The sequence below is a fragment of the Amblyomma maculatum genome, chromosome 11, assembly GCF_055883805.1.
Source record: "Amblyomma maculatum isolate TAMU_Amacu chromosome 11, ASM5588380v1, whole genome shotgun sequence".
NCBI classification, from domain to species: Eukaryota; Metazoa; Arthropoda; class Arachnida; order Ixodida; family Ixodidae; genus Amblyomma; species Amblyomma maculatum.
The window spans coordinates 103,671,256-103,699,236 of NC_139354.1; the positions used below are offsets into that span (position 1 = coordinate 103,671,256).

At 47.5% G+C, this 27,981-nt stretch overlaps 1 protein-coding gene across 1 annotated transcript in view; it reads right to left on the reverse strand.

Annotated features, from left to right (window-relative positions):
• Positions 1 to 21,362, reverse strand: part of LOC146174532 (uncharacterized) — a 42,260-nt gene extending 20,898 nt beyond the window's left edge. The window contains exons 1-3 of the mRNA XM_084583652.1: positions 20,934 to 21,362; positions 4,061 to 4,214; positions 2,013 to 2,761 (exon numbers count right to left, since the gene is read on the reverse strand). Of these exons, the coding sequence (XP_084439778.1) occupies positions 2,013 to 2,761; positions 4,061 to 4,214; positions 20,934 to 21,189 (1,159 nt within the window). The 5' untranslated portion in view covers positions 21,190 to 21,362. The remainder of the gene's footprint in view (positions 1 to 2,012; positions 2,762 to 4,060; positions 4,215 to 20,933) is intronic.
• Between the last annotated feature and the right edge of the window lie 6,619 nt (positions 21,363 to 27,981).

Genomic DNA, 27,981 nt, shown 5'->3' on the forward strand with positions numbered 1-27,981 from the left:
GTATACGAACAGAGCGTTTCGCCCTAAGACAGGCCACTAGTGCGCATGAGCGGAAACCGAAGAGGGGCAAATGGTGCCTGCGTATGACATCACAGCGCATGGAGGAAAGAAAGAACTTAGGAGAGGCCCTGACGTCGTTTTTTCAAGCCGGCGCGCCCGCGCCGCGACCGGATGCTGCAACGTCGCTCCTCCTCATTTGCCCTCCCCATTTTCTTTCTCCGCGACGCTCACGTACCTAGGGGCCTTAGCAACGCGATTGCTTGTGGCCCGAGTTTTCATAGCAACAGCGTCGCCGTTGCTAGTGGCCCGACTTGGCAAACACTAAATTTTGGAGTCACTTCCGCCACACCTTTTCCAATGCATTAAGAATGTCACAGCGCAGCAGCAGCAGCAAAAAAAAAAATAAGAAGAAGCGTAAGAAGGCGAAGAGAGCAGAGGATTCTCTCGAGAGAACAAGACGTGCGCCGGACCCTTTGGCGTGCAGCCGGGGAGGTAGGAGGGGAGATAGCGACTCGGCGCCTGCTTGTTTAATCATGGAAAGCGAGTGGGCAAGGCTTAAATAAACCAGGCTTATGCGTTGGAATGAAAGCAGGCGAAGGCGACAAGCCGAAGAGACTTAACCAGACAACTACATTAACCTGGACGTGCAATCAAGATTAACCAAGGCTAACCAAGCAATGGTTTAGCTTCCGTTACGTATGTTCTAGCATATAGTCAAGCTAAGCCAAAGCCAGAGTTTTGCACAGCCGTGCGGCGAGTGCAACATATTGCAACCTGTCATTCTTGTTTCACAGAAATGGAAACGGTGGAGGCTCCTACACCCTCAACCTGCACGCTTACATGACCGGCGCGCCACCCTTCCTTTTTTGCGCCATTGCATTATGAGTGGTCGCTGTGCTTTTTCCGAGTACAGCCAAAATTAGGGGGCGACTTAAGATCTCCCGTTAAGGGTATAGCCCAATAGCGTTGTAGCACGTAGACGATGTGTTTTGATTGCTTATTGTTACACACCATCACTTACCATGAGCAAATATTGGCCTTCCCTTCGGACAGTGTGACACTACTAAACACCATTTTTCAGATTTTAAATTCTTTCACTGGAATGATAAAGTAAATATTCTATAGTTTCTCAATTAGCTTCATCAAGCTTAGTCCATTCATTCCGAGTAGTTTACACCTCGGAACCGCAATTATCAATATGCCAATTTTTGACATTTACGAGTAATAAGTTACTCAAGTAATTATAGTAGCTTCCTAATATTGGCATCGCCATTCATACAACACTTAATCACGATAACTGCAATATAGCATGAAACAACATTCACGCGCTCCCCGATTATTTTCTATGCGTATGCAGTGCGGACAACTATTACTACTACGACGACACCGACGGCTTTTCGACTAAACCAGCCCAGTAAGCTATTGCTTATGGCGCGACCTGTAAATGCTGAATGGAATTGAAGATGCTTTCCAATGACTAAAAGTCATCGCTATTATGCACGCTATGTCAAAGGCTTCATTATTTGCAAAGCGCGACTGGGAAAATGGCTTTGTTCTACTAAACGAAGAAGTAGACCTGTCTAACTGAATCACTATGGCACTCTAACTAAATATTCTCACTGAACGAAAGTATGAACCATCTTTCTTTGTAAAGCAATACTTCAGCTTGTCTCAAATATCAGACCATTAGGAGCGCAAACTTCACTGCAATTAAACATAGCACATTCAGAAAAAAATACAGTTAGATAGGTACATATTTGTCATGGATTCAGATATACATCAGAACTTTCTCCTGCGGAGTTATTCTGAAGAAACAACCCATGTTAGTAATATGGGCATTTGCGATAGCTAGAAACAGGAAATACATTAGGGTTATACCAATTGTCCTTCAGATTCATTTAATAAGTATATTAGCCTTCAACCAACCTTATCGAGCTACTGTTAATGACGATAAAAAAGCATACAGCCCATATTTCACGATAATCAGCATTTTAAATGAGAATGGAACTTACCTGTTCTCCCTTGCAGTGAAGGCTGTTGTTCGCTTTGTGAAGACATAGCTGCTTGTTCTCGGGGCATTTGATGAGCATAGGTGCACTTCCTGCTTTCTTCTTGCTCTTCAAGTAGATTCTTAAAACCCGTAACGGCTTGCTGGAAGACTGCCTCAGGTGGGCCTCGTAAGGTCTGTCCGAGATATAATATGTTACCGACAAGCGCCCCGAGCACCGCCTCGTGCACTGTCACTTGAACGCTGTCTATGCTGCAGTGCATTACCAATAGAGGGCGTTTGGTACACAAGGCGAGATAGACGACACCTAATTCCACATAACCTTCACGCACGACATCTATCAATAGGCAGCCATAGACTGTACTCCCGCGCAAGACCCAGGCATGAGCTACTTGGCTATCATTGTGTTTGAACAGTTTCAGGGATAACGCCAACTGAGCCACCAGACAATCCATACTTCGCGGTGTCGGTGGTTCACGAATGCGGTAAACCGACCACTTTCGGATGTCCTGGAGAGGTATCAGCCAGGCGAAGAGCCATGCCGTGCACTCGAGGCGTTTCTCTGGTGGCTTGACTTCGTTGAAAGCCCCGCAAATTGCATCAGGTAGGCTGCCATGATCCAAGTCTCGCAGAGTAGGAAGCCAAGGCATCATGTAATCATCAAGATGCACCAGTTGCTGAGGCTTGAGCTGCGTTAGGAGTCGATGTAGCAACGCCATGGGGGTCAATTTAGTGGTGTCGCTGATGAAGTGCCTGCAGTGCAAAACAGGGGCCAGTTGTGCGATGCGCTGAAACGATCCCTGCTTACTATAATAGTTAGCCCTAACAAAGAGAAGGTTTCTACTCCTAGGGTCCAAGAAGGAAACAATAAGTAATGCGAAAAATCATTTTCTTATCGTATCTATGTGAGAAGCATAGGTCGCGGCACTATCGCTTATCACAGCTGCCTAAACCAGGACTTATATACCCAGATAAAGCACGACGTATTTAGTTATAAAGTTTGAATTCTCTAATAAGGTACCTTTATGCGACTAGGGTGAGAATGGACGACAGAAACCTTATTTACACAGATGGTAAATAGCAACTCAAGTTTTTTTCAAGAACAAGCTGCAGAAAAGGAGTTCGTCTGCGCAAGCGTAACCCTTTTAGTGTAACCTATGCATATATGGCCACTTGAGTGTGAGCACAACTGAGATAGCAAAAGCAGTCGGAAAACAGCATGAAAACTTTCTTTACTGCTTCTTCGGCAAGCAAAAGACGAAGCGTTCATACAAATCTTATCTGATCAGATCACCGCATACCAACGAAAGGAAGCCAGGATGCGCAGGTCGTAATAGGGAGTAGAAGCGCAAACAATGGAAATGTCGTACGGGGTTTGGTTGGTTGGTTGGTTCATAGGAAGGGAAAGGCGCAGTATCTGTCACACTTGCTCTGTGGACACCTGAACCGCGCCGTAAGGGAAGGGATGAAGGTGGGATTGAAAGTGGATAGAGAGAAAGGAGGGCCGTAGTGGAGGGCTACGGAGTAATTTCGACCACCTGGGGATCTTTAACGTGCGCTGACATCGCACAGCACACGAACGCCACTTCGTTTCGCCTCCATCGAAACGCAGCCGCCGAGGCCGGGATTCGATCCCGGGAACTCCGGCACAGTAGTCGGGCGTCTTACCACTGCACCACCCCGGCGGGGCGTACGGGGTTTCAGTCAAATTCCCGATTTCGGCGGAGAAAATAACGGTGCTCCACGAAGCAATCAGGATTCGACAGCTGACCCCTATCTGCCATTGTAACAATCTAATCTCATTCCCATTATGACATTGGAATAGAATTTCCCGTAACAGAGCAGAAATTTTGATCCGGATCTTCCATTTCAAATCAAAATTATGAATCTTTCTACCTAACGGATACTAAGCAGACTGGAGCATTTTGTTCAAACACTTAGCATCTTTTTTCTCACTGAGTAGGATAATATCAATGTCCTTCCAAGATTCTAACTGAAATCGACATTTCAAAATCACTTTAAAGTTATTAGAGATTAAAAAATGCGCCTGACCTTGGAAGATCCCAGTATGGGCAACGAGGGCTCAGGTACAGCCCTTTCACGTCTGTTGAATGATGCCAATGGTTTTTGGGGCATTGTGGCGACGATAAGTCCCGGTTTAGGTCTAGTAGGGTGCACTGGGGGTCAACGCCCGGTTGGGTGGTGCCTGCGAAGGAAGTTGGAGGGCAAATATTTCATCAGAGGTCAGACCGAAATAAATACACGCCTTTCACCTGTGGGCATTGTATGTGTGTCCCATCCTCGCAAGAGGAAACCTGTAAACCCGCCCAAACATATATTCGTCAAGAGGCTAACAAATCCACCAATGCAAATGTAGAAGATATTTTCAATCTATGTTTCACTAAAATGTGCAGATTCCTTTCTATTTTATATATTCTTTCACGGGATAGAACAAACATTGTTATAAAACGTGTAAAAGTGCATTGGCTATTGTTTTGTTCAAGAAGTAGGATTAAAAAAACAGCAATTTGCCAGGACTGCGTACGTATTTTCAAGCAGCAGCCACCAATTACGTAAACCGGAGGTTTTCTAACCATTAAAAAAGTTCCCCCATGCCAGTGTAGTGTTGCGTCGAAGTTTAGATTTTGGCACTTCGCTATGCTAACATATATTCTAAATTTTGATTCGTACTTAAGTGAAACATTGTCCCTTTTCACCCGCTTAAGCTCATTTTGTTTCAGAAAATGACGTATTCAATCAAGCGACCATTTTTAAAGCTACCCAAGAAGGCATATTTTGCTTCACGTACTGTAATGCGCTGTCAAGCGCTTAGAGGCAAGGCCATCACTGCGAATCGTACCAAACTACCTGTCAGTAGAAGAGGCGATCGTCTACAGTGGTAAATTGTAGGCATTGTCAAATATCTGTCAACTCAGGACACAAACACACTGACGCCGACAGCTGCTCATTAACTTCATTGTCATCCGGCCGTGCTGATGCTCGGGCGGGATGATGATGTAATCTTTGTAGACGCCACATCAGCCTTTGCTTTACTATAACGACACTACTGCGAATATCGCCTGCTTATAGTTGGATGTGGAGCCAGCATAGAGATTGATGGGACATGCTGAAACTAAGGACATACGTCCTACACGTCGTTTCTCCCATTGCCTGAATTCCTTTTTCCATGGCAACAGCGTCGTGTACAAACACTTTTCCGAGCATCTCAAAGCATGTACATGTGCGAACGAACGTAAAGGAAGCGTGGTTTTGCTTTTACGATTATCGAGCGTTGCCTACAGAAACGGAAGCCGCGTCGCTTCCAGACTCATAGGCGCAAGTCGCCTTCTTTTAGACTAATAATGTTTTTGTATTTCAATATAGAAGGCGTAATTGCCTAAGAACGGACATGCGTGCTCCATTTACTTCTGTCTGAATTCATAGGGGAATCTGTGCTGCTTAAGTGTCACTACAATTGTCCCATTTGGAGACTAAAAACCAGTGCTACCTTAATTTTAACAAGGAAGGAGCACCTCCGACGCCCTACACATGCTATGATACCTCCGTGTACCGCGGTCTAAACCTTGCAGAGTAGGTGGCGCTTCACAGGATTCGAGCTGGGTGGCCCTAGAAATTTAAGCGATTCAAAAGTGGCCTCCATTTCGAGATTCGTATTCCCACCCTGCGTGCCCCGTCTACAAGTCCAGACATTCAGAAGCGATATTCACTACCTGCTGTGGGAATGTCTAGCGGTCAAGCCGACGCGGATGCGGCAACGGGTGGCAGCTGGCCCCTTCCCCCATAATCTGTCTTCATACGCCGTTTGGACGCAGGAGTTGCATTATTATTCAGTCCTACACTTCACTACGTCAGCCAACCTTTTTTTAATTTTTGTCCACACCTTCCATCCTTCATAACATTGCTTTTAAGCCCTGAGGAAATAAAGAGCGCAATAAAACTTCTATCGTATGCCGCTTAGATCAATACGAACGCAAATCACATTTTATTCAATTAGAGGCCTATATTTGGCCGATAACATGCTTCTCTTGCTTTGCTCAGCGTAGCCCAGACAGCTGACGCATGCCACGTGTGGGTTCGACTCAGCGTGGAAGGTGATGACGATTAACGCAAACAGAGGGCGAAAAAAAGCATATGAGTGTAACAAAAACTTCATTCTCCTCTCACTTGGCTATGTGTTACTGCGCTCCCATCGGCACGAGATACTTCAGCGCAGGTTCCCAATAGCCATTAGTCGTACCTGGCGCTCTTCGCGCAGAATATCTGCGCACTGGTTAGGACGAATCACCGACTTACATGCTAAATATGCTCGCTCATCCCCCTCCCCCCCAACCGAATTCGAAATAAATATTATCGGCTAAAGCTCACCCTATCGACTGATAGCGCAGACACATGCCTCCTATGAAGGGCTTGCTCAAAACTGTCGATCCTGTGAAGGCTCCATTTCGAGAAGCCGGTATAGACTGGATGGGTTTTTTTTTTACCTAATGTAGCATGCGCTGACGACGAAGACGCGCAGAAGTGTGGAACAAAGAGTGCTCTAGTTCCGATGGTGAGCTGAAACGCTGTTACGGGAACCTGAGACCTGCCTCGGATGCAACTGCGAGACTCGTTTACGCGAAATTTTGGTGGAGGTGCTGGGTGAGAATTTCTGCACCGGATGCTCCTACAAGCCGGGCCCAGAGCTCAGGACGCACCCCTCAAATAGTGACCCCAGTACACCAGAGCAGTCGCCGACTGTAAGGTTGCCTGCCCGAGTGTGGTCCCCTCTCTGACCACAAACTAACAGCAACATTGGTGCAAGCAAGGTGAACCCGCCGGCATTGACAACTCCGGTCCTGCTTCACCACCAGCGGGATCAACCACATTTCCACTGCCTGCCTCGTGAGGACGCTAAAGACTGATTGGAGCAATTCGACTGGGTGGCTGTCTTAAACGCCCAGAACGCTGACTCCAAGCTGCGCCATGTATATTTCGCACTGGAAGATTGATCGAGGACATGGTTTGAAAATCACGAAACATTACTCCGAATATGGGACCTATTCAAGACGGAATTCATGCATATGTTCGCCAGCACACTTTGCAAGGAAAAAGTGGAACTGGATTCAAATAGCTCAACACAACATCCGAAAGAAAGTATGACGGTCTATGCCGAAGTGATGAGTCAACTCTTTCGATGTGCAGAGCCGGACATGTCGGAAAATAAAGTACGCCATTTGATAAAAGTTTTTTAATAACAGTTGTTTACTGGCCTAGTGCGAAGTCCACCAACAACAGTAGGCGAATTCATCTGTCAAGTGACCACCATCAAAAAGGCACTTGACATGAGCGCCCGCTATACCAGCGTATTACTCTGTCCATGGTCGCCGCCATTGCAGGTGAAGCCATGCAATTTTCCACGGAATCATTGCCTGATACGATCCAAACGATAGTCCGGAAAGAGGTGGTCAAATACGCGCCGATTCCACCATAGCTACAGGTCGTCAACGTTTCTGACATTATCCGTAAAGAAGTACAACAGGCGCAGGGTGTGGCCGCACCCGTCGCCACTACACCATTGCTCCAGACCTTGCGTTGCGCCACAGTCACCAGCCGTTACCTGCCGCATTCGACACCACCCTACTAGCCACTCGCACAGGTCACCCCTGTGTCTTGCCGGCCAAATGTACGCCGCCGCGGCTTTCGAAGGACCGATGTCTGCGGAACACCCCACCACCAACCGTTGGGCTATTATTGCGGGGAAGCTGGACACATCTATCGCCCCTGCCCCTACAGGGAACTCGGCCTCCTTGGGTTTCCTTATGATGCCCATTGTCTGTTGCTTGGACAGCGGCCACGCGAAAATGCAAATTATATTTCGCATCCCGACACAGGCCCAAGCCGCTTCCGATCACCTTCGCCACGCAGGAACAGTTCTCCTGGGCGCCAAGAGCTTCTCCAAAGTCCCTGTAGGGGAAACTAGATGCAGCAGCCTTTTGAGGCGCGACTGATCAAGTACGAATATTCCAAGGTTCTCCAAAGACGCACTACAGTCCTTCACCGCAAACTACAGTTCATTGCACACGGATACTAGCAGAACCGACGCCAAAGCGAGAGCCCGCCAATCCTCAACGTAACCACGCCGCCGACGTTCGATACACCACTCCTTCATAGCACCGAAGCCGAGATTAACTCCTCGAAATTTTCGCCGCCCGATACCACCAAGTGCCGACCTACAGATCTCCATCGATGTCACAGGCGTTACTGCACTACACGACACTAACGCCGATTATTCGGTTCATACTGGACACTTCACAGAAGCTCTCAGAAAGGTGATAACAGCATGGGATGGCCCGCAAATACGCACCGCTGGAGAACATTTAATTATGCCAACGGGTGTGTGCACGTCGAAGATTACTGCACAAGGGAAACCTTTCTGGTGACGCTCATCGTGTTGGCCCAGTGTTCCCGTGATATCGTCCTCGGTATTGAGGTTCTAACGGAAAACGGCGCTATTATCGATTTGCAGATTTGGTCAGTAAGATTTTCAATTGAAAAAGCAATTGAAGCCAATAGCAAGCTTCTCGCTCTGCTTCACATTTTTGATGACCATTTGAGTGTGCCCCCCTCCCCCGCCTTTCAGTATTATGTTGTCCCTGGGTTCCCTCCCAATGCAAGACACAGAAGGTGTCGACGAGACATAACAGAAACTGCTCATAGAAAGAGGCACAGCAGTTTCCATGCCAATTGTTTTCAAGGACGAATGTTTTTTGCGGTCGCCACCGATTACACATCGTTTTCGGGCGAAATAAAATGCATGCGGCGATGGACCGCTGCTGAAATAGCCGAGTGCTTTGTGGATAAGATCGTGCTGCGCCATGGCATTCTATCAGTTGTTACCAGAACCATGCAGCCCGTACTTCATGCTCAACTATTGAAGGAATTGATACAGCTTAGTTGCAGTGCTCACCGTAGAAGGACCGCCTATCGCACCCAGACGAACGGAAACACAAAGCGGCTACACAACCTGCGTCCCTCATATACCGAGAGTCCCAGCTAATTTAAAGCAAGTGTTAAAAATTACAAGGCTTCAACGCTGCTTAACCAAATATTGAGCGAAAGCATTAGCTGCGGTTGACCGAGGCTCCTTTTTTTCTTGTTCCTCAGCCCACATATAAAGCCCCGCTTTAACCAAGCCGTATGAACGTGCCTTAGTAGCCTATAGGGTAACGTGAATGCCAGGATAATTCTGACATAACGGTCCCAAGTGAAACGAGAGACCCAAGTTGGCTGCTCCTGCCAGCCCACGTGGGGAGTGACGTCACCGGCCGCGCTATGCTCTCGAAACCTGGAGCAGTATTGCAATAAAAATAATATAATTAAGGTATGCAAGGGAAAGCAGTTCCACACGAATTCCAGCCGTCTTGCGCACCGCAGGAAAGGTTGATTTTGAAATGGCTTAAATGGCTGGTTATGTTAACTTTTCAAATTTAAAATGTTGAATTTACACCAAAAATGTGAATTGAAATGTTACAGAGCACCTTCAGAAACCCCCATTTTAATAATTGCGATAAAGAAAGTCTCACGTGTACCTTTTTTCCAGGCTCAAAAGAAAGCCCGCGAAACACAGATATTACCACGTGACTGGATCATTTGAGCGCCATCATTGTGGTGCTGTCAGTCGTCGTTTGATCGAACAAAATCAGCTGCGGCCATGACCCTCTGGTCCCTTTGCAGCGGCAGGCTGAAATGTTGGCGATTGTTGGAGCGAGCTCGAGCTCACCCGTCGCCACCGAGATATTGACAAGGCCTGCGCATCAAAGCAGCCTAATTCACGACAGGCGGGTTACGTTAAAGTAGCAGCAATTGAAGGGGTGAGCGCAAACCTGAGCCCGGAAAAAAAAAGATATGAGTGATGCCTTCTATATCAAAATTGATGTAATGGGGGTTTCTGAAGGCGCTCTCCAACGTTGCCATTCACATTTTTGGTCTAAAGTACATATTTATTGAATTAGAAAATTTACATTTTTAGCCAAATAAGCGATTTCGAAACAAAATCGCCTGTGGTGCGCAAGGCGGCTGGAAGTTGTATGTAACTCGGTTCCTTTCAATACCTTGAATATATTATTTAACCCTTGATTCAAGTTAGCTGGGACACCCGGTATACCGGTATATATATATATATATATATATATATATATATATATATATGCCTGTAGTCACTATGTACTTATGCGTCAAAAACGAAACCTGGCACGCGGTAGTAAACCTGCATAATTATCAGGGTAATCAATGCTAGAAATCAAAATTAACGTGATTAATGAGGAGGATCTGTGGGCAATTTCGATTGGAGAAACTAAACAAAGACGGCTGTCGCAGGGAATATGCGCGCTAAACCTATGTTGCCAGTCCGAATCACCAAAAAGCAGTGAGATATATTCCCCTCTCCGAAGGCCTCGTTTCAGGTATATCTGCGCGTTCAGTATGCTTTTCTTTTCATGCGTTCACGTCATTTTAGAGACGCCGCCCCTCTAAAACAAGCCTCTTCGCGTGCACATGGTGCCGCCTTACACCAGCCTCATCAGGAGCTTGCTTACTCTAAGGAAATGACATCGCATTTCATTTCGCAATTTTTCTGTGTGCCTCACATTCGTGATCATATTTTCTTCTTCCCTCCAAATTTCTAAATTTGGACATCACATTTTTTACCAAGTGTCAGCACTTTCCAAGAATGCTTGGCGTACAGGCTAATTCGTTTTAGAGGGTTTCTATCAATGGTGGGATATGCCGAACTGATATGAGAACCAAAATATCGAACGTAACGAGTAAAATCAGTTGTTTCATAACAATTACATCTACGTCTCTCTGGTGTAGTAACGTGTGTACTTCTGAAGTGAACGTATAAGATGAAATCGCCACTTATAATATGTAAAAAAGTAGGAGCGACAAAGTAATATGAATCAGTCGGACACCCATTTGCTGTCAGAAGCTCTCGCACCTTTTACGCGAAACCGTTGAAGGGCGCGATAATGCCGGATAGTCGGCAAAAGATTTTCTGACGATTTGAAGCAAAATGTTTCTCGCATGTTTTTACTTTAAGGCAGATAGCAGGTCATAATGACAGGCTCTGAGTGGCAGTAATGTCGTAATGTCACCCGGCTACATCACACATGTATAACAGAAACCGATAAATTGGACTTACTGTTTGGATACAGTAAAGTGACATAGAAACCTAACCCATTGCCAGATTTCTATGGGAAGACATGCTACACTTAGGACACACATGCTCCTTCGTACAGTGAGTCGAAGGCAGCGCATTATCATGGCTGATATTTCATATAAAGTTTATCTTACGATGGCATGATAATGAGTGTATGTGCGAAAAGGGGCGCAGGCACGAGGTAAGGGATTATGATTGGGTGAGCACCAACTTCATGCATACGAACAAATATATTGAATAGTAACGGCAACGATACCATTAGCGCTATTAGCCCACCCCCTAAAGGAAGACGTTTGGTGTCCACTAAAATTCTGCAAAGAAATCTTTTCATACCGTGCATTATTAGCTATTACTCATAGGTGCCTGTAGCATAGTTAAGGGAATCAGCAGTCCTAAGTACCAGTTTGTTGGCGTCACACAGTGGCCACAGTAATACCGGGATGTTTCATGGTGCCAACAAGCAGCTCTGCTAAGCCACAAGAAGCGGTAGGTTCATGCTAGTTACCAGCCAGAGGCTTTATTAGGGGTTCCTTGCTTCAGAAAAGAGCGGTTGATTACCAGGTGTTGCAATCAGCAGAGTCTACGCATTTATGCTTTGTTCCCCACACGTTGCAATAAGATTGGAAAAATTTTTGGTTTGGATAACGTTTCAATAACCACGTGATTATCAAAATAACTATGATGATTACAGATTTCCCAAGTACGAAAGCTCAACAAGTGCAATGTAAACGTTCTGCAAGTTCTTACACACGTTGCCCTCCTAGTCATCTTCCTTTAAAACACGCTCTAGCGAAACCTTAAGTGGAAGGCGGTCAATAGGTGTTTCGAAGGGTACGTCGGAGTCATCTGGGCGCTAATCACATACGATGAAATGAAAATTCTCAAGCCCACTCTCGTCTATTTGAACAGACATGCTGTTAAGTGTCATTAATATTTGATTGACAAATCTGATAAATACTAATTACCTTATATGGGAAACATTGCACGCGTCTAGAGTCATGAATACGCCTCGGTCTGCTAGGCATGCAGTCCTCATGTTTCGAGCGAGAGAATGAAGACCAGCTTCTTTCCCCACATGTTCTAAAAAAACCGTTTGTCGGCGCCAAAGTGAAACTGATCTCTATGGCCACGAGGTCGCGCGTTGCATCACATAGTGAGTGGGATTCTACATAAAACAGTGAGTACCTTTGACGCTCACTCCCGGACAACTTGCAGAAAGATGTCCGGCATTCGATTTTTCTCGGATAAAAGTAAGCGCCTCCCACCAATTAGGCTCCCGGGCTGGCGGTCCTATTGAGTTAGACTTCCTGTGCATTCTGAGTACTTTTCTTGTTGCTGTAGACGATATCGTGGGTTAAAACAATGCCGAAAGGTCCATACCTGCTCTCTAAGGGGCCTTAAGACGTCTAAAACATGCATATTTGGTTTGTCTCTAATTTCGGCACGCACGGATGCGGCAGAGCCACGAGCAGAGATTCTTTGTTCCTGCTCCCCAGTTCTTCGGCTGTTTTGCGATCGTTTCAGAGCGCAGTTCTGAAAGCCTCCCAAGCCTAACGCACTATACTGGAGCGGCTAACGCTTGTTTCAGACGTTTTTGTAAGCGCTTTCGTATTCTTTTGAGCCCACCTAACCCGGCCATTCTTTGTGTTTATCTCGTTTCCAGCGCTGTTATTTGAATGTGGAATACCAACTAGCCCGACACCTCGCTCTAGTAAAACCTGGCAAACTGAGTTCTGCAAAATGCTTGGCATGTCACGCTCCTTTGGAGAAAAACACCGTTTGAGGCTTGTGGGCTTTAACGTCCTAAAGCAGCTCAGGCTATATTGGGCTCCGGAAATTTCGACTACCTGGGATTCTTTAACATGCGCTAAAATCGCCCAGCACACGGACGGCTTGCTTTCCGCCGCAATCGAAAAGAGGCCGCCATCACGGGATTCGCTCCCGTAACCTTAGGCACAGTAGCCGAGAGCCCTAACCACAGCACAACCATGGCGGAGCAAAACTCCGCTTGATTCGTGCCTCTTATCTACGCTTAGTATGACACGTGCGTCGCGAAAACATGCGCGCGCAACGCCAGCGCGGCCGAACTAATCGCAGTGGATGATGGCTGCCATCGTGTGCTGAAAACAAAAGATGAAAGGACCTTGCAAGGCACGTGCTCATCCTGCTACTTACTGTCAGAATGGAACCCGAGACCGGTCAGCAAGTAATCATCATCATCATCAGCCTGACTACCTACTGCAGGGCGAAGGCCTCTCCCATATTTCTCCACTTAATCCGGTTCAATGCTAGCTGCATCCACTTGACCCCCGCGAACTTCTTAACCTCATCCGCCCATCTAACTTTCTGCCGCTAATAGTTAGGGGCTGGAAAATAGAATTTCAATTATAACACTTCATGGGCCACAGACAAATTCCTGCGTTCTTTTAACTTTTTGCCGAGCCGCGCGGCGAGTGCCAAATATTGAAAGCTCTCATTCTAGTCGCACCCAAATGGTAGCGGCTGGCGACTCCTAAGCGCCGTCCCATTGCCGCACTATTTAAATGTTCATTTGTTCTTATTCGAAAGCCACTGGCCTACGCCCTATCATTGTGATTCTAGTGCGCTTATCGATTTTATATTCCGTGTTTGTTCATGCTCGTTGTCACAAGACAACGTTTTATCATTTTCTGTCTAGAAAGATGAGTCGGGACGTATCTCGCGAAGATTCAAGCCGCTCGCGTGTGTTTCTGCAATGCTCCAGGTCATGCTACTACCATTTACATCGTTATCTACATATTTCCTCTCCGCCCTTATATTCAGTGCTGACAACTGAAACGACCTGTTTTTTGTTTGACGACCACCGAGCAGAATTTTTGCTATCGCCGCCGCCGAATCCTTTAGTTCTTTTGCGGGCGCAAGTAAGCCCAATAAAGAGGTAATTTCAGTACTATCAAGTCTGCGCCTTCTTTTCGTGTCTATGACCTTGTCACCACTACGTCACATCTGGTGGAGGGTCTGCCCTTTGAGTCCAGGTTTACCCCTTCAAACCAAGACACCAGTCCTGTTCCTGTTACCCTGGAGGACCAGTCAAGATGCCATTGAACCAGCCGCCGACTTCGAGGGTTCCAACCCGAACACGGTCTGCTGCCGGACACCGTTAGATCTCGGAAGGCATCGACGCTGACAATGGCCCAGCCTACATCATGGAAGATCCTCTGCTTCCATGGACGACCGGACGAGGATGCGGAAGACTGGCTCGACCTGTTCGAACACATAGCAACTTTCAACGTCTTGAACGATGAACGAAGCTCAGGCAAGTCAATCTTTCTCTTGAAGTATCTGCCAAAATATGGTTCCAAAACCATGAGGCAGCTTTGAAGAATTGGGATATTTTCAAGAAAGTTTTTAACTGCCTTTTCAAATGTCGTCAGAAAGAAAAGAGCCCAGGCACTCCTTCAATCATGACTTCAATTCTCTAACTGACCTGCCCTGGCGTACGTCGAGGAGATGAAGCACCTCTTTCGGTGCGCCGACCCTAACGGACCGAAGGTGAGAGAGTGAAATTTTTAAATAGAGGGGTTAAAGAGCCCCTTTTTGCAGTGTTTGTCAGGAATCTGCCCAAACTGTGGCGGAATTTTAAATCGAAGCGTCTACCATCGAGAAGGCGGTGGACACCCGGATGCGCCACTCCCAACTGCTACTCGAACCTGCTCTAAGCAAGCCCCTAGTTCGAGCGGACAGCCCCTACGGCACTTCTGCGAGCAGACAGAGCATTTGAGACCTCACCCGGGATAGCGTGCGAAAATACATCAGCCGGTTGCTGACACCATCTCAACAACCCCAGGTGGCGACGCTCGTGGACGTCATCCATGAAGAACTCAAGCAGGCACTCGATGTTCCTCAAGTGACGGCTTCGATTGCTCCAATGCAAGCAGCAGCAGCCATGAATTATGCTGCTGCATTACGTCGTCCTGCAGTCCGACTTGACTTTCCAAGTCCTCGTCACTACCGTTCTGTTCCTGAAAGGCGCCCCTGAGCCACCGCACGCCGTCAACCAACAATTGCGAAGCCCCAGAAAGTGCGACGCCTGAAGGACTGCGAACAATCGGCCTTTATGCTTCCACTGCGGTGAGGCCGGCTACATCTTACGCCACTGCCCATACCGATGAATTGGCTCCCGCGGATATGCAGCCCACGACCCACGACCCGTACCGCTGGCGGTAACCTTATTACGCCGCCGGGGCGATATACTGCAAGAGTTACAGCGAAAAGACGCACCTACCCTACCATCTTTGTCGTCCTACAGCAATGCTCACGCGACGTGATTTTGGGCATGGACTTCCTAAATGATCCTAAGTGATCATAGAGGGATCATAGAGTGATCATCGACCTCTGATCCAAGCTCATCAAGCTATCAGGGGGCAAAGCCATACCTACTATGGCAACTTCGACGAAACAAATTTCTCGAAACGTACTCGGAGACTTGACCCTGCCGCCATGAACAAAAGTCATCGCCTGCGTGGGTAACGCAGATATTGCAAACGCCGAAGGCGTCGTTAAAGGAAACACTCAGTTGCTCTTCGAGCGTGGGCTGGGAATCGCAAGAGGCGCCACTCATTTCCGTCATAGACAAGCTCAAGTACTAGTGACGAACTTCCCTGAAGAACACCGGCACCTGAACAAGGCCACGACGATCGCTTTCCTAGAGCTAGCGGAAATACAAGATATCTTCGCCCTCCCAAGCCAACCCTGAAGACGGTGCACCCAACCGAGCACAGCAACCGACGTTCGGCATGCTGCGTGATGACGTAATCCAGCCATCGAACAGCCCCTGGGCGGTACCAGTCGTTTTGGTGAAGAACAGAGATGGCACAATTTGCTTCTGCGTTGCTTACCGCCGCTTGAATAGCATAACTAAGAAGGATGTCTACCCGCTTCCAGGCATCGACGACACTCTCGACCGGCTCTGCATTGCAAGGTACTTCTCATCGATGGATCTGAAAAGCGGATATTGGCAAATTGAGGTCGACGAAAAAGATCGCGAGGAGACCACGTTGATCACACCTGACGTCCTTTTTGAGGTCAAGGTGATGCCATTTGGCCTTTGCTCAGCCCCATCCACGTTTTAAAAAGTAATGGGTACAGTCCTGGCTGGCTTGAAATAGGAAATTTGTTTGGTATTCTCGGACGACGGCATTGTCTCTTTGTCAAACTTTGATGACCACCTAAACGGCTGCAGACAGTGCTGGATGCCATCACGTCATCGAGACTAATCTTAAAACCAGAGAAGTTTCATTTCGCCTACGAGGAACTGTTGTTCCTCGGTCACATCGTTAGCAAGGATGGCGTTAGATAGCTGCAATCACACAATTCCCACCGCCTATCGACAAGAAAGCTGTGCGCCGATTCCTTGGGTTGAGCACTTATTTTTGACGATTTGTCAGAAACTTTTCGCGCATCGCCGAACCGTTGACACAGCTTACAACGACTGACGTACCTTTTAAATAGGAAGCGCCGCAAGGAGAAGCCTTTGATGGACTCAAGCGTCGCCTGCAGTGCCCTCCTGTACTTGGCCACTTTGATGAAAGCGCCGAGACCGAAATTCACACCGACTTGAGCAGTGTGGGCCTAGGAGACGTTCTCGTCCAGAACAGTGGCGGACAGGAGAAAGTGATCGCCTACGCTAGCAGGTCCCTCACAAAAGCCGAAGTCAATTACTCGACGACCGAGAAGGAGGTTCTCACAATAATCTGGGCCACATACAAGTTCCGTCCATACCTATACGGTCGACTATTCAAGGTGGTAAGCGACCACCACGCGCACTGCTGGCTGGCTAATCTGAAATTCTACTCCAGCCACCGTCCCAGATGAAGTGTACGACTTCAAGAATTTGACGTGACTGTAGTCTATAAGCCAGGCCGCAAGCATTCCGACGCAAACTGCATATCCCGAACTCCCGCCGACACGCCCCCGAAGGACGATGACGACGACGCCTTTCCGGAAGCGGTAAGAGGCAGCAGTTTCGCACAACAGCAGCGATCATATCCACAGCTGGAAGGCTTAGCCGACTACTTGGAAGCCAAGAACGCTTCCCCTCCTGTTGTGTTTTGGCGTTAGTTCTCGTCGTTTGCCTTGAGCCATATATGACGCCCCCGTTAAGAGCTTCGTGCCCAACAAGATTGAGCAGCTTCTTGTTGTGCCTAAAAGCCTCAGGCAGGAACTTCTTCATGCGTTACGCGACGGGACACCAGCAGGACATCTCGGCTTTGCGCGCGCGTTGCATCGAATTCAGGAGAAGTACTAATGGCCATGACTGCCTACCGACGTTGCCCATTACGTGAAAAGGTCCCGTGAGTGCCAGCGACGCAAGACGCCGCCAATCAAACCATCTGGGCTACTGAACCCGATACCGCCCCCAACCCTGCACTTTCAGCAAATTGGGATGGATCTCCTTTTGCCATTTTCTATCTTCTGCCATTTTGCCATTTTCTATTTTCTGTGCGGGTAACAAAGGGATCATTGTGGGAACCGACTACATTGCCCGCTACGCTGAAGCAAAAGCACTGCCCAATTCTACTGCGGCTGAAGTCACTAAGAATTTTGTCGAACAAATTCTCTTGCAGCATGGCGTCCCCCCCCCTATCGAAAAAACCGTATGAGTCACAATAACCTCATACATATTTCTCATACTAAACTCATACTGAACTCAATCAAATCTCATACAATCTCATATATTTTTCATACGTTGAAATATATTTGTAAGAGATTATATGAGATTTAAATGAGTTTAGTATGAGAAGTCTGTATGAGGTTATTGTGACTAATAGGCCTTTTTTCGCTAAGGAAGTACTCATCACAGAGAGGAGAACGGCATTTATGGTAGAGCTGACAAAAGTCATCCTGGAATATGGTCATAGACGCCATCGACGAACTACTGCATACTATCCTCCTTCAAATGAACTCAACAAAATAATTGCCGACATGATTGCAGTGTACGTCGACGCCGAACACACGACATGGGAAGCCATTCTACCCTACGTCATCTTCGCTTATAATACGGCCTTCCAGGAGACAACCAAGTCGACCCCGTTCAGCATCGTGTAGGCAAAAAGCCCAACAACGACGCTCGATGCGATTCTGCCGCATATAACCGACGAGGAAAATCTGGACATCACCGCCTACCTTCAACGTGGGGAGGAAGCCCGAAGACTAGTCCGAATGTGCATTAAATATCGCCAACAAACCGACGCCCTACGTTACAATTTACGACGACGCGATGCTGTGTACAAGCTGGGAGATCAAGTCTTGATTTGGACACCGTTTCGCCGCCGCGTAAAGAGAGAAAAGCTATTACGCCGATAATTCTATCCGTACAAGGTGGTTCGCGGACTAGGACAATTGAACTACGAGGTCGTTCCCGATGGCGCGACAGCATTTCAGGGGCGCCGATTGCACCCAGAAAGTTTCCATGTTTTACGCCTTAAGCCATATTATGCGCGCTAAATACAATTCATGTTTGCTGTGCAATGTTTATGTTATTTCAAGTCTGTTTATTTTGAAACATCGAGGTGATTTTTGTAAGAGGGAGTAATGCCCAAAACTATTTAAATATTTATTTGTTCTTATTCGACAGCCGCTGGCATAAGACCTTATTGTGATTCTAGCGCGATTTTCGACTCTGCATTCCGTGCTTGTTCATGCTCGTTGTCCCGAGACGACGCTTTGTTATTTTCTTTGTAGCAAAAGATGCTTTGGGAAATATGTCGAAGGTTCGAGCCGCTCGTGTGTGTTTCTACAATGATCCAGGTCATGCTAATAACGCTTGCATCTTTATCTAGATTTTTTCTCACTGCCTTTATATTCAGTGCTGACAATTGAAACGACCTGTTCTTTGTTTGACGACCACCGATCAGGATTTTTGCTATCGGCGCCGCCGAATCGCTTAGTTATTTTGCGGGCGCAAGTAAGCCCAATAAAAAGGTAATTTCAGTGCTATCAAGTATGTGCCTTCTTTTGGTATTTACTATGGCCTTGTTATCACTACGTGACACTAATATCGACCTCGACATGTACGCTATGATCGGACCGCCACTTCTGCTTTTGCGCGCCATTGCATTATCAGTGGTCGATGTGGTTTAGCTGCGAAAGCACCACTACACGAGCCATTTCGCGCGACACAGCGTGGAACAAGCTGCGCATGCGAAATGAGCCACATGACGTCAGAGGCAGCAGCAGTTTTATCACTGCTGCTGTTGCAGCCGCGCTCCGCCGCGTGCTCCGCCGGTGCCAGAGAAGTGCATTTATAACCACAGCCGGCGCCCGCTGCGCACCACTATCTCCGTTGTGTTGTGTGGAGAAGAGGTGTGTGTGATGTATATATAGCTTGAAGCGCGCGGCCAGAATCGACCAACTATAGACGAGCGGCCAGGCGCTGCTCAGCGGCACAGAAGAGCGCAGAAGTTAAACTCATCTGATCTCGAGGATTTTGCCTAGCTAGTGGATGCCGATAATAGAAGGAATGAAAATAAGAAAGCTAAGCGGGCTACAGAGACACCGTAGTAAAGACAGGTGCGTCTTTTGCAACTAAATAAGTTTTAACCAGAGCTAAACTACTGCCATTTTTCAGTGTACGCACAAGATTATGGAGAGACTTAGGATCCCCCGTAATGCTGTGGTGTGATAGCGCTTAAAGATATGGACGATATGTTTTAATTTGATTTGTGCATATTGTTATACACCAAAACTTCCATGAGCACCATTGACTGTCCTTTCTGGACCGCGTGACATTAAATTTTTTTTTAGGTTTTAAATTGCTTCACTGGATTGATAACCTTCTAAATTTTTCGAATTAGGGTCATCAAGCTTTTCTCTGATTCTGAGACATTTTCACACCTTTGAACCTCCCTTTTATCAATATTTACATTTATTATTCAATCAATAATTACAATGATTTATTTAAATTGTCATCAGCGTACACGCGCCCATTATTCACCACAACTACAGTATAGCATGATAGGTTTTTTACGCTGTCCCCAATTATTTCCGAAACGTATGCAGTGCGGACAACTATCACTACTGCGACGACACCGACGGCTTTTCGACAAAACCAGCCGTGTAAGCTATTGCTTAATGTGCGACCTGCAAATGCTGAATGGAATTGAAGAAGCTTACCAATGACTAAAAGCTATCGATATTATGCACGCTATGCAAGTTGGAGAATGCACTAGGCTTCACTACGTGAAAAGTGAGCGCGACTGAAAAAATTGCTTTTTTTTTTTAACGAAAAAGTAGACCTCTCTAACCGAATCATTAGGGTCCTCTAAATAGATTTTCCCATTGAATGAGAGAATGAACATTTTTTTTATAAAGTAATACTTCACCTTGTCGAAAATATAAGACCATTAGGAGGGCAAACTACACTGCAATTAAACATAGCACATTCGGAAAGAAATAGCGTTATATGGTTACCTGTTCGTTATGGAATCAAATACATTTCAGAACTTTCCCCTGCAGAGTTATTGAGAATAAACAGTCTTTGTGAGTAATATGGGCATTTATGTTAGCTGGAAGCAAGACAATACATCAGGGTTATTCCAACTTTACCTCATCTTCAGCCAATAAGTATGTTATCCTTTAAGCGAACTTATTGAGGGATGCTCATTACGGAAAAAAACATACAGTCCATATTTCACGATCGTCAGGATTTTAAACGAGAATGGAACTCACCTGTAGTGCATTGCAGCGAAGGCTGTTGTTCGCTTTGTAAAGACACAGGTGCTTGCGCTTGTGGCAGGTGATGACCAGAAGTGTACTTCTTGCTGTCTTCTAACATTTCAGGTAGTTTCTTAAAATCGCACACGGCTTGCTGGAAGACTGCTTCAGGTGGGCTACGTAAGATCTGTCCGGGATATATGTTACCGGCAAGCGCGCAGAGAACCGCCTCGTGCGCTAGCACTTGAACGCGGTCTATGCTGCAGTGCATTATCAACAGAGGGCGTGTAGTCCACAAGGCGAGATAGACGGCATCTAATCCCACACAACGTTCCCGCACGTCTATCAGCAAGTAGCCATAGACTGTACTTCCGCGCAAGACCCCGGTATAAGGTACCGTCTTTGCCAAAAGTAACCAGGCTGCTCCGAAGGCTGGCGGACCAAGCGCGCGGCCGTGTGGCGGCGTTGCGCTCGCTGTGGCTTATCAGTGCTCGTCAGCTACGAGGGTACAAGAGCTGACGTAACTTCGCACCCTCACTCTCACCCGTTGGATGATAAAAAGTAGGCGCGCATGATGTGTCTGCTGCAGTTTCACGTGTGCGAAGCATGGTTGAGCCCAGCGAGGGTGCTCAGTATAGCGACGGGGCTATTCGCTCTTCTTGGCAACTTCCCAGAAAGCAGATATGTCGCGTTTCTCGCTGTATAATTATACGTGCTTGTGTAATCCGCAGCTGAAACGCACCAGCAGAATTGCGCTTTCCTGTGTGTTTGATGCGCCTGTGCATCGCACCATGAAATTTCAATATGCTTTCTTCAAGGTGCCTGGCGTAGTGCCACATTGCGGGTCGTAACTAGGGAAAGCTTGTGAACCCTTTCAAGCCACCTTATCTCTCTTTTAGGCTTGCGAAATTGTGTTAGCCCCTCAGGGTGGCTTTTTAAAAATAAGTGAAATGATTGATTGCAACAAAGTTTTGCGTTTGCTTGTAGGTAAGTTTTGGTTTAAGTAAAGAACTAAAATGAAACCTTCCTCACGGTTACCCATTATATGCACATGATTGCTTTCTCGCTAGCGGAACCCTTATTTCAGGGCGGCACTGTCTGGCAAACCTAGCACATATTCGTCCTAGAAACGAACAAGAGCTAACCGTGTCTACTATCACTTGCTTTTCTGTTTTCCGCAGTTGCCGAGAAGAGCGAATAGCCCGTCGCTATACTGAGAGCCCTCGCTGGGCACAACCAGGCTTCGCACGCGTGAAACCACAGCCCGCACATCATACGCGCTAATTTTTCTCATTCAACAGGCGAGAGTGAGGGTGCGAAGTTACGTTAGCTGTTGTACCCTCGAAGCTGACGAGCACCGATAAGCCACAGCGAGCGCAACGCCGCCACAAGGCCGCGTGCTAGCTCCGCCAGCCTTCGGAGCAGCCTGGTTACTTTTGGCAAAGACGGTACATGGTTACCGTTGTGGTTGAACAGTTTCAGGGAGAACGCCAATTGAGACACCAGCCTGTCAATAATTTGGAGTGTCGGTTCAAGAATTTGGTAAACCGACCACTTGTGGATGTCCTGGAGAGGTATCACCCAGGTTAAAAGCCATACTATGCACTCGAGGCGTTTCTGTGGTGGCTTGACTTCGTCCAAAGCGCAGCGAATTGCGTCAGGTAGGCTTTCTTGATCCAAATTTCGCAGTCTAGGAAGCCAAGGCCTGATGTAATCATCGAGAAGCACCAGTTGTTCCGGCTTGAGCTCCGTCAGGAGTTGATGTAGTAATGCCATGGGGTCCAATTTAGTGGCGTCTCCGCTGAAATCCATTCCGCGCAGAATACGAGCCAGCTAATGTGCGATGCGCTAAAACGATTCCTGCTTACTAATATATTTAGCACTGCACTAACAGAGACAACGGTTCTACCGCTACCTTCAACTAAGGAAACACTAATCGCGACAAATTTCTTTCTTTTTGTACCCATGTGTGAAGAATAGGTTGCGGCACGGTCGCTTATCACTGCTACCTTAACCTCGACATATATACCCAGATGAATCGCAACGTATTTGTATAAAGCTTGTAGCCTCTGATAAGGTATTGTGCATATCACAATATTGTCGGACGTCAGAGTGCTTAGCAGAACTGCTTTCTGCGCCACCTAACGGCAGCCACTAGCTCTATCGACTGTCGCAAGCATCTCTGTATCACCACTCGCATTTTACGCCATCGGTTGCGATAAAAACCGGATCCATATGTGCTCAAGACGCCGCGATGGCTGAAGACGTAAAAGCACATCGCGTGCTGGCGGCACAGACACTGGATAAAGAGAAAGAGGGGCCGGAAATATTGCTATGCGTCACTGCGTTTGCGTTATGAAGGACGTTCGCCAAAACCAGCGACACTTGAATGCTCCATCGTCCTGCATACGAGTACCAGCGAATGTAGCCTTCACCTTTCAACAGCTTCCCAAAATATAGGGCGCAGTTTCCCTCTCAACGCCCACTCATGCCCACATGCCCACTCATCGGCATCCTTCACAAGAGCCACATTGCAGCAATCGCTGCCCTCGCTACATAGGATCCATACCCTTCTTCCAACTGCCACCCCGCCCGCCGTAACTTTCGAAAAGGCCCCCCAACTTCCCCTCGTCTAGATAGGCTACTCTCCCATTATACCTCCCCTCTCCCGTGTCCACCTCCGGAAGACCTGTATGCACATCACTAAGCAATACAGTACACGGACATCCCACTGCAAACGCCTACTATCGGCTGCTTTTTGTAACTGGAATATATCAAGCGACAGCAATGAACGTAGCAATGACTAGGTTAATTACTACGACTGCTTACTCCAAACCCTGCCGTCACAACGTGCAGCCGATATGTGCAGAGTGCTCCGGTTCACACCAATACTGTCCGTATATTGCCGCCGACTCCAAGTTGGACATTGCTCTTTCAGAATGGTATGCACGCAGAGGTATCCTATGGACATGACGCGAAGAACAGTTGTATTTTTATTTTTGACACGCCGCTATAAATTGCATTTATTTCGCTGCTACGTTTAGCGTCACCAAATGTTTCGAAAGGACATGGTGTTCCAAGCTTCTTTCCGATCAGGATTATTTAGCCAACCTGACAATCTTTATAATGGAAACGTTCAGTCCTCGTGCGCGCATTTAAATCCACCCCTATAGATATGAAGCCCGTCAGAATAACAGAAAAAATATAATTGCAAGCACCGTGGCCACCACACAGTGTTGTGGCACCCCGAAAGATTTACTCAATATACTCCATCCATGACGCTGGAATACAGTATTCATGACGGTAACTGGACCACACTCTAGCCTAATATATTGAAGCAAAACCTGGCGCCGGTTTCGATCTAGGACAATTCGCCTAAAGTAGGAGTGACGATAGACATTTTGCGATAGCCATGCAGACCAGGCGGGTCCCTTTAGAGGGCGTAGAACGCAGTGTTTCCACGCTCTCCGACATTCCGCAATGTTACGATCGCGACAGTACGTTTCGCTACCAGGGTGCGAATGGACAACAAACAGTGCCCCCTAAGCGCATCCTACCATTCTAGGCTGCGCGTTGTAATCTTCATATATGACCACCCGAGTTGGAGTGCTTATCTTATTTGAAATAGCAAAGTAGTATGAAAACTGCAATGAAAGCATTAATTACAGTTTCCTTGGAATACATGAACATATCTAAGAAAACCAGAAATTCCCACGTATGCGCGGTCGAACCGAACTTTATATATACCGCTTTCTCAGAAAGCTAGGCTGAGAGTTAAGCGAGCAGATGAGGTTAAGAAGTTAGCAGGGGACAAGTGGATGAGCTAGCAGAATAGCGGGAGAGTTGAAGTAATATGGGAGAGACCTTCACGCTGCAATGAATATGTATATATATATATATATATATATATATATATATATATATATATATATATATATATATAGTAGAGTGGTAATCTTTGTCATCATAACCACTGTAGGAATCGCGTGCTGGCGCACTCGAGGACGAAGAAGTTGGTCGCTGCTTGGTGCTTCGCTACGCCTGACGCTCCGCTGTGAGTTCATCCTGAGCGGCTGGATCGATCTGGGTCGACTTAATAAACACACCCCTACAAGTGGTGCAGGTGCTTCTGGATACGTTCCTATCCACCATGGAACAAAGAAGCCGCGCATTGCCCTCTGCTACTACCATGCCAGACCAGACCACCTCTACATCGCCTCCCACCCCAACCACGGTCCTGTGTTCTGGCGTTCCACGGTAACATGCTCCATGCCTCTTCACTGTCACGGCCGACTAAGACGTCGACGTATGGTTGTCGGCGTATGAGCGTGTCAGCAGTTACAACAGATGGGACGACACTATCAAGCTAAGGAACGTAATCGTTTACCTGACCGACTTGGCGAACCTCTGGTTTTACAACCATGAGGCAGACCTGTCATCTTGGTCTGCATTTAAGAAGAATTTTGCGAAGGTGTTCGGCCGTCCTGCAGTTTGCAAGCTCAGAGCAGAATAACGCTTGCGTGAGCGCACTCAGCATGCCGACGAGTCATTCACCAGTTATATAGAAGACATTATTGACCTGTGCAAATGCGTTGACCCACTTATGCCCGAAGCGGCTAAGATGGGAAACATCCTGAAAGGTATCTCTGAGGACGCGTGTCAGATGCTCTGGGTGAAAAGTCCTGTCAACGTCAGTGACGTGATTAAACTTTGCAAAGCAAAGACGAGCTTCGTAAGCAGCGCGCTTCTACCCAGCAGTCCAGTGTTAGAGACGACACCATCGCTACACTAGCACTGGGAGGATCTACTCCCAGTGCTACAGCCCTCTACAGCCCTTTGATTCAACAGAATCCTTTGATTCAACAGGCCTTTGATTCAACAGAATCAAAGGCCTTCGTTCGAGAAGAAGTCGCCCGACAGCTGTCCCTGGTCCCGCAATTACAAGATACTGGCCGCATTGTTCCTGACATGTCTCAATCTTTGGCACCTACCATACGGCGTGTCGTGCAAGACCACATTGCTGATGTCCTCCCACCCAGTCCTGTACTGCCGCAAAGCCCAGTGCAGGCGCAAGTAACGGCGCCACACACGTACGCCCAAGATGCGGCCAGCCCGCTATTGCCAACCGCTTCTGTTTCAGACCAGGCCGCCCCTTCCAACCATCTTTTGCCTTTTCCTGGGTCTGCATGTCATGTCCCTGTTCCAAGGGTACGCCAACGCCCTACGGAAAATTGGCGTACCGAGGACAACCTGCCAATTTGCTACACTTGCGGGATGCCGGGCCATCTTGCACGCCTTTGCCGCCGACGCCTTCCACCTTCTCGGCCTGACCTCTGGAACTACTCGTACGACACCGACCAGCCCTCGCCGAGAACTCCACCCGGTTCCGAATTTGTACCTCGGGACAATCAAACCTATACGACTCACCGATCATCTTCCCCTCATCGCTGCTTCTCCGACGTTCTACCGGAGATGTTGAGGGAAACTAACAGTTGCAGTTTCCGCTAAGATGATACAAGTGTTTGTCGACGGCGTCGCAATACTCGTTCTTGTTCACACCGGCGCTGCCATATCCATCATCAGTGAACCTCTTTGCTGTCGTTTTCGCAAGGTGACCACCGCACTGTCCGACCTTTCGCTTCGCACCGCTGTATCCCAGCGCATTCATCCCTCACCGGCGTGCCCGGCCCGTGTTTTCATCGGAGACGTCTTATACACCACCGAGTTCATTGTACTGACTCACTGCTCACATGATATCATCATGGGCTACGATTTCCGTTCCACTCATCGTGCCGTTATTGACTGTGCCCGCGCGAAAGTTGCCTTTTTCTTGTTTGTGATACTGTCTTGTGTGAAGTCCTTACCAGGTCTGCAAAACTCCTTGTCGCCAATGACACAAAAATTCCTCCATTTTCTGCTGCCCTCGTTCCACTCTTCTGTGAAAGGGTTACTACTTCGACCGTATTCTTCACACCTTCCGATGCCGCCTCAGGCCATCCCTGTCACCTGCTTCCAATTGTTGTTCTCATGTTCGAAGATGGCCTCAGTGCCAAGTACAGTCGTGAACACAAGTGGTATACAACAGCCAGCCGGTGGCAGGCCTCGAGAAAACTTCATCTAAATGCCATCTAGTGATAGCGACAGGGGCAGCGACATGTCGATGAAATGGAGCATCGTCAAAAGTTTCTTGATCTGTGTTGCTAGATAGCGTTGAAATGAAGTTTTTTTTAGTTCTGCCATAAGCTGTGTATTGTATACCATTTTTGCCCACGACTGTACGCCTCAAATCCCTTTTCGTGCCCGTCCGTCCAGCTACGTGGCGAGTGTCTCGGTTGTATTAAAGAACTTGATCGTGCGCTTGTCAATACTCTTCCTGCCACGCCTACTTCATTAGACGTCAATGTTCTCAACTCTTGTGACATAACGACCGCTTGGACACAACCCGATGTTCTTCAATAAGCTATTGACGCAGATCTTCCACCGCGCAACGCGATCAAGTCGCTGCTCTTCTACAGAACTTCACTTCTGCCTTCGACCTTCCTCACACTGCTCTGGACCGCACATCTGTGATTACGCACACAATCGACACTTTTACAAACGCACCTTTGTGACAGCGTTCATATCGCGCGTCGGCCTCTGAGCGCCATGTCATTGCTAATAACGTGGACGACATGCTCCGCCGGGGTGTCATACAGCCATCTAACAGTCCATGGGCTTCTCCGGTTGTTTTGGTCCCCACGAAAGATGGTTCGGTCCAGTTTTGCGTTCGTTATCGCAGGCTAAACTAGATCACGGGCATAGACGTCTATCATCTGCCATGAATCGACGGCATCTTGGACTGTTTACAGTGTGCCGAGTATTTCTCCTGTTTGGATTTGCGCTCTGGCTACTGGCAGGTGCCGATGGCTGATGATGACCGTTCGAAAACTGCCTTTAAAACCTCGGACGGCTTATACGAGTTCAAAGTTATGCCCTTTGGCCTTAGCAATGCCCCGGCTGCTTTCGACCACCTGATGAACACTGTTCTTCATGGACTTAAGTAGCAGACCTGTCTTTGTTATTT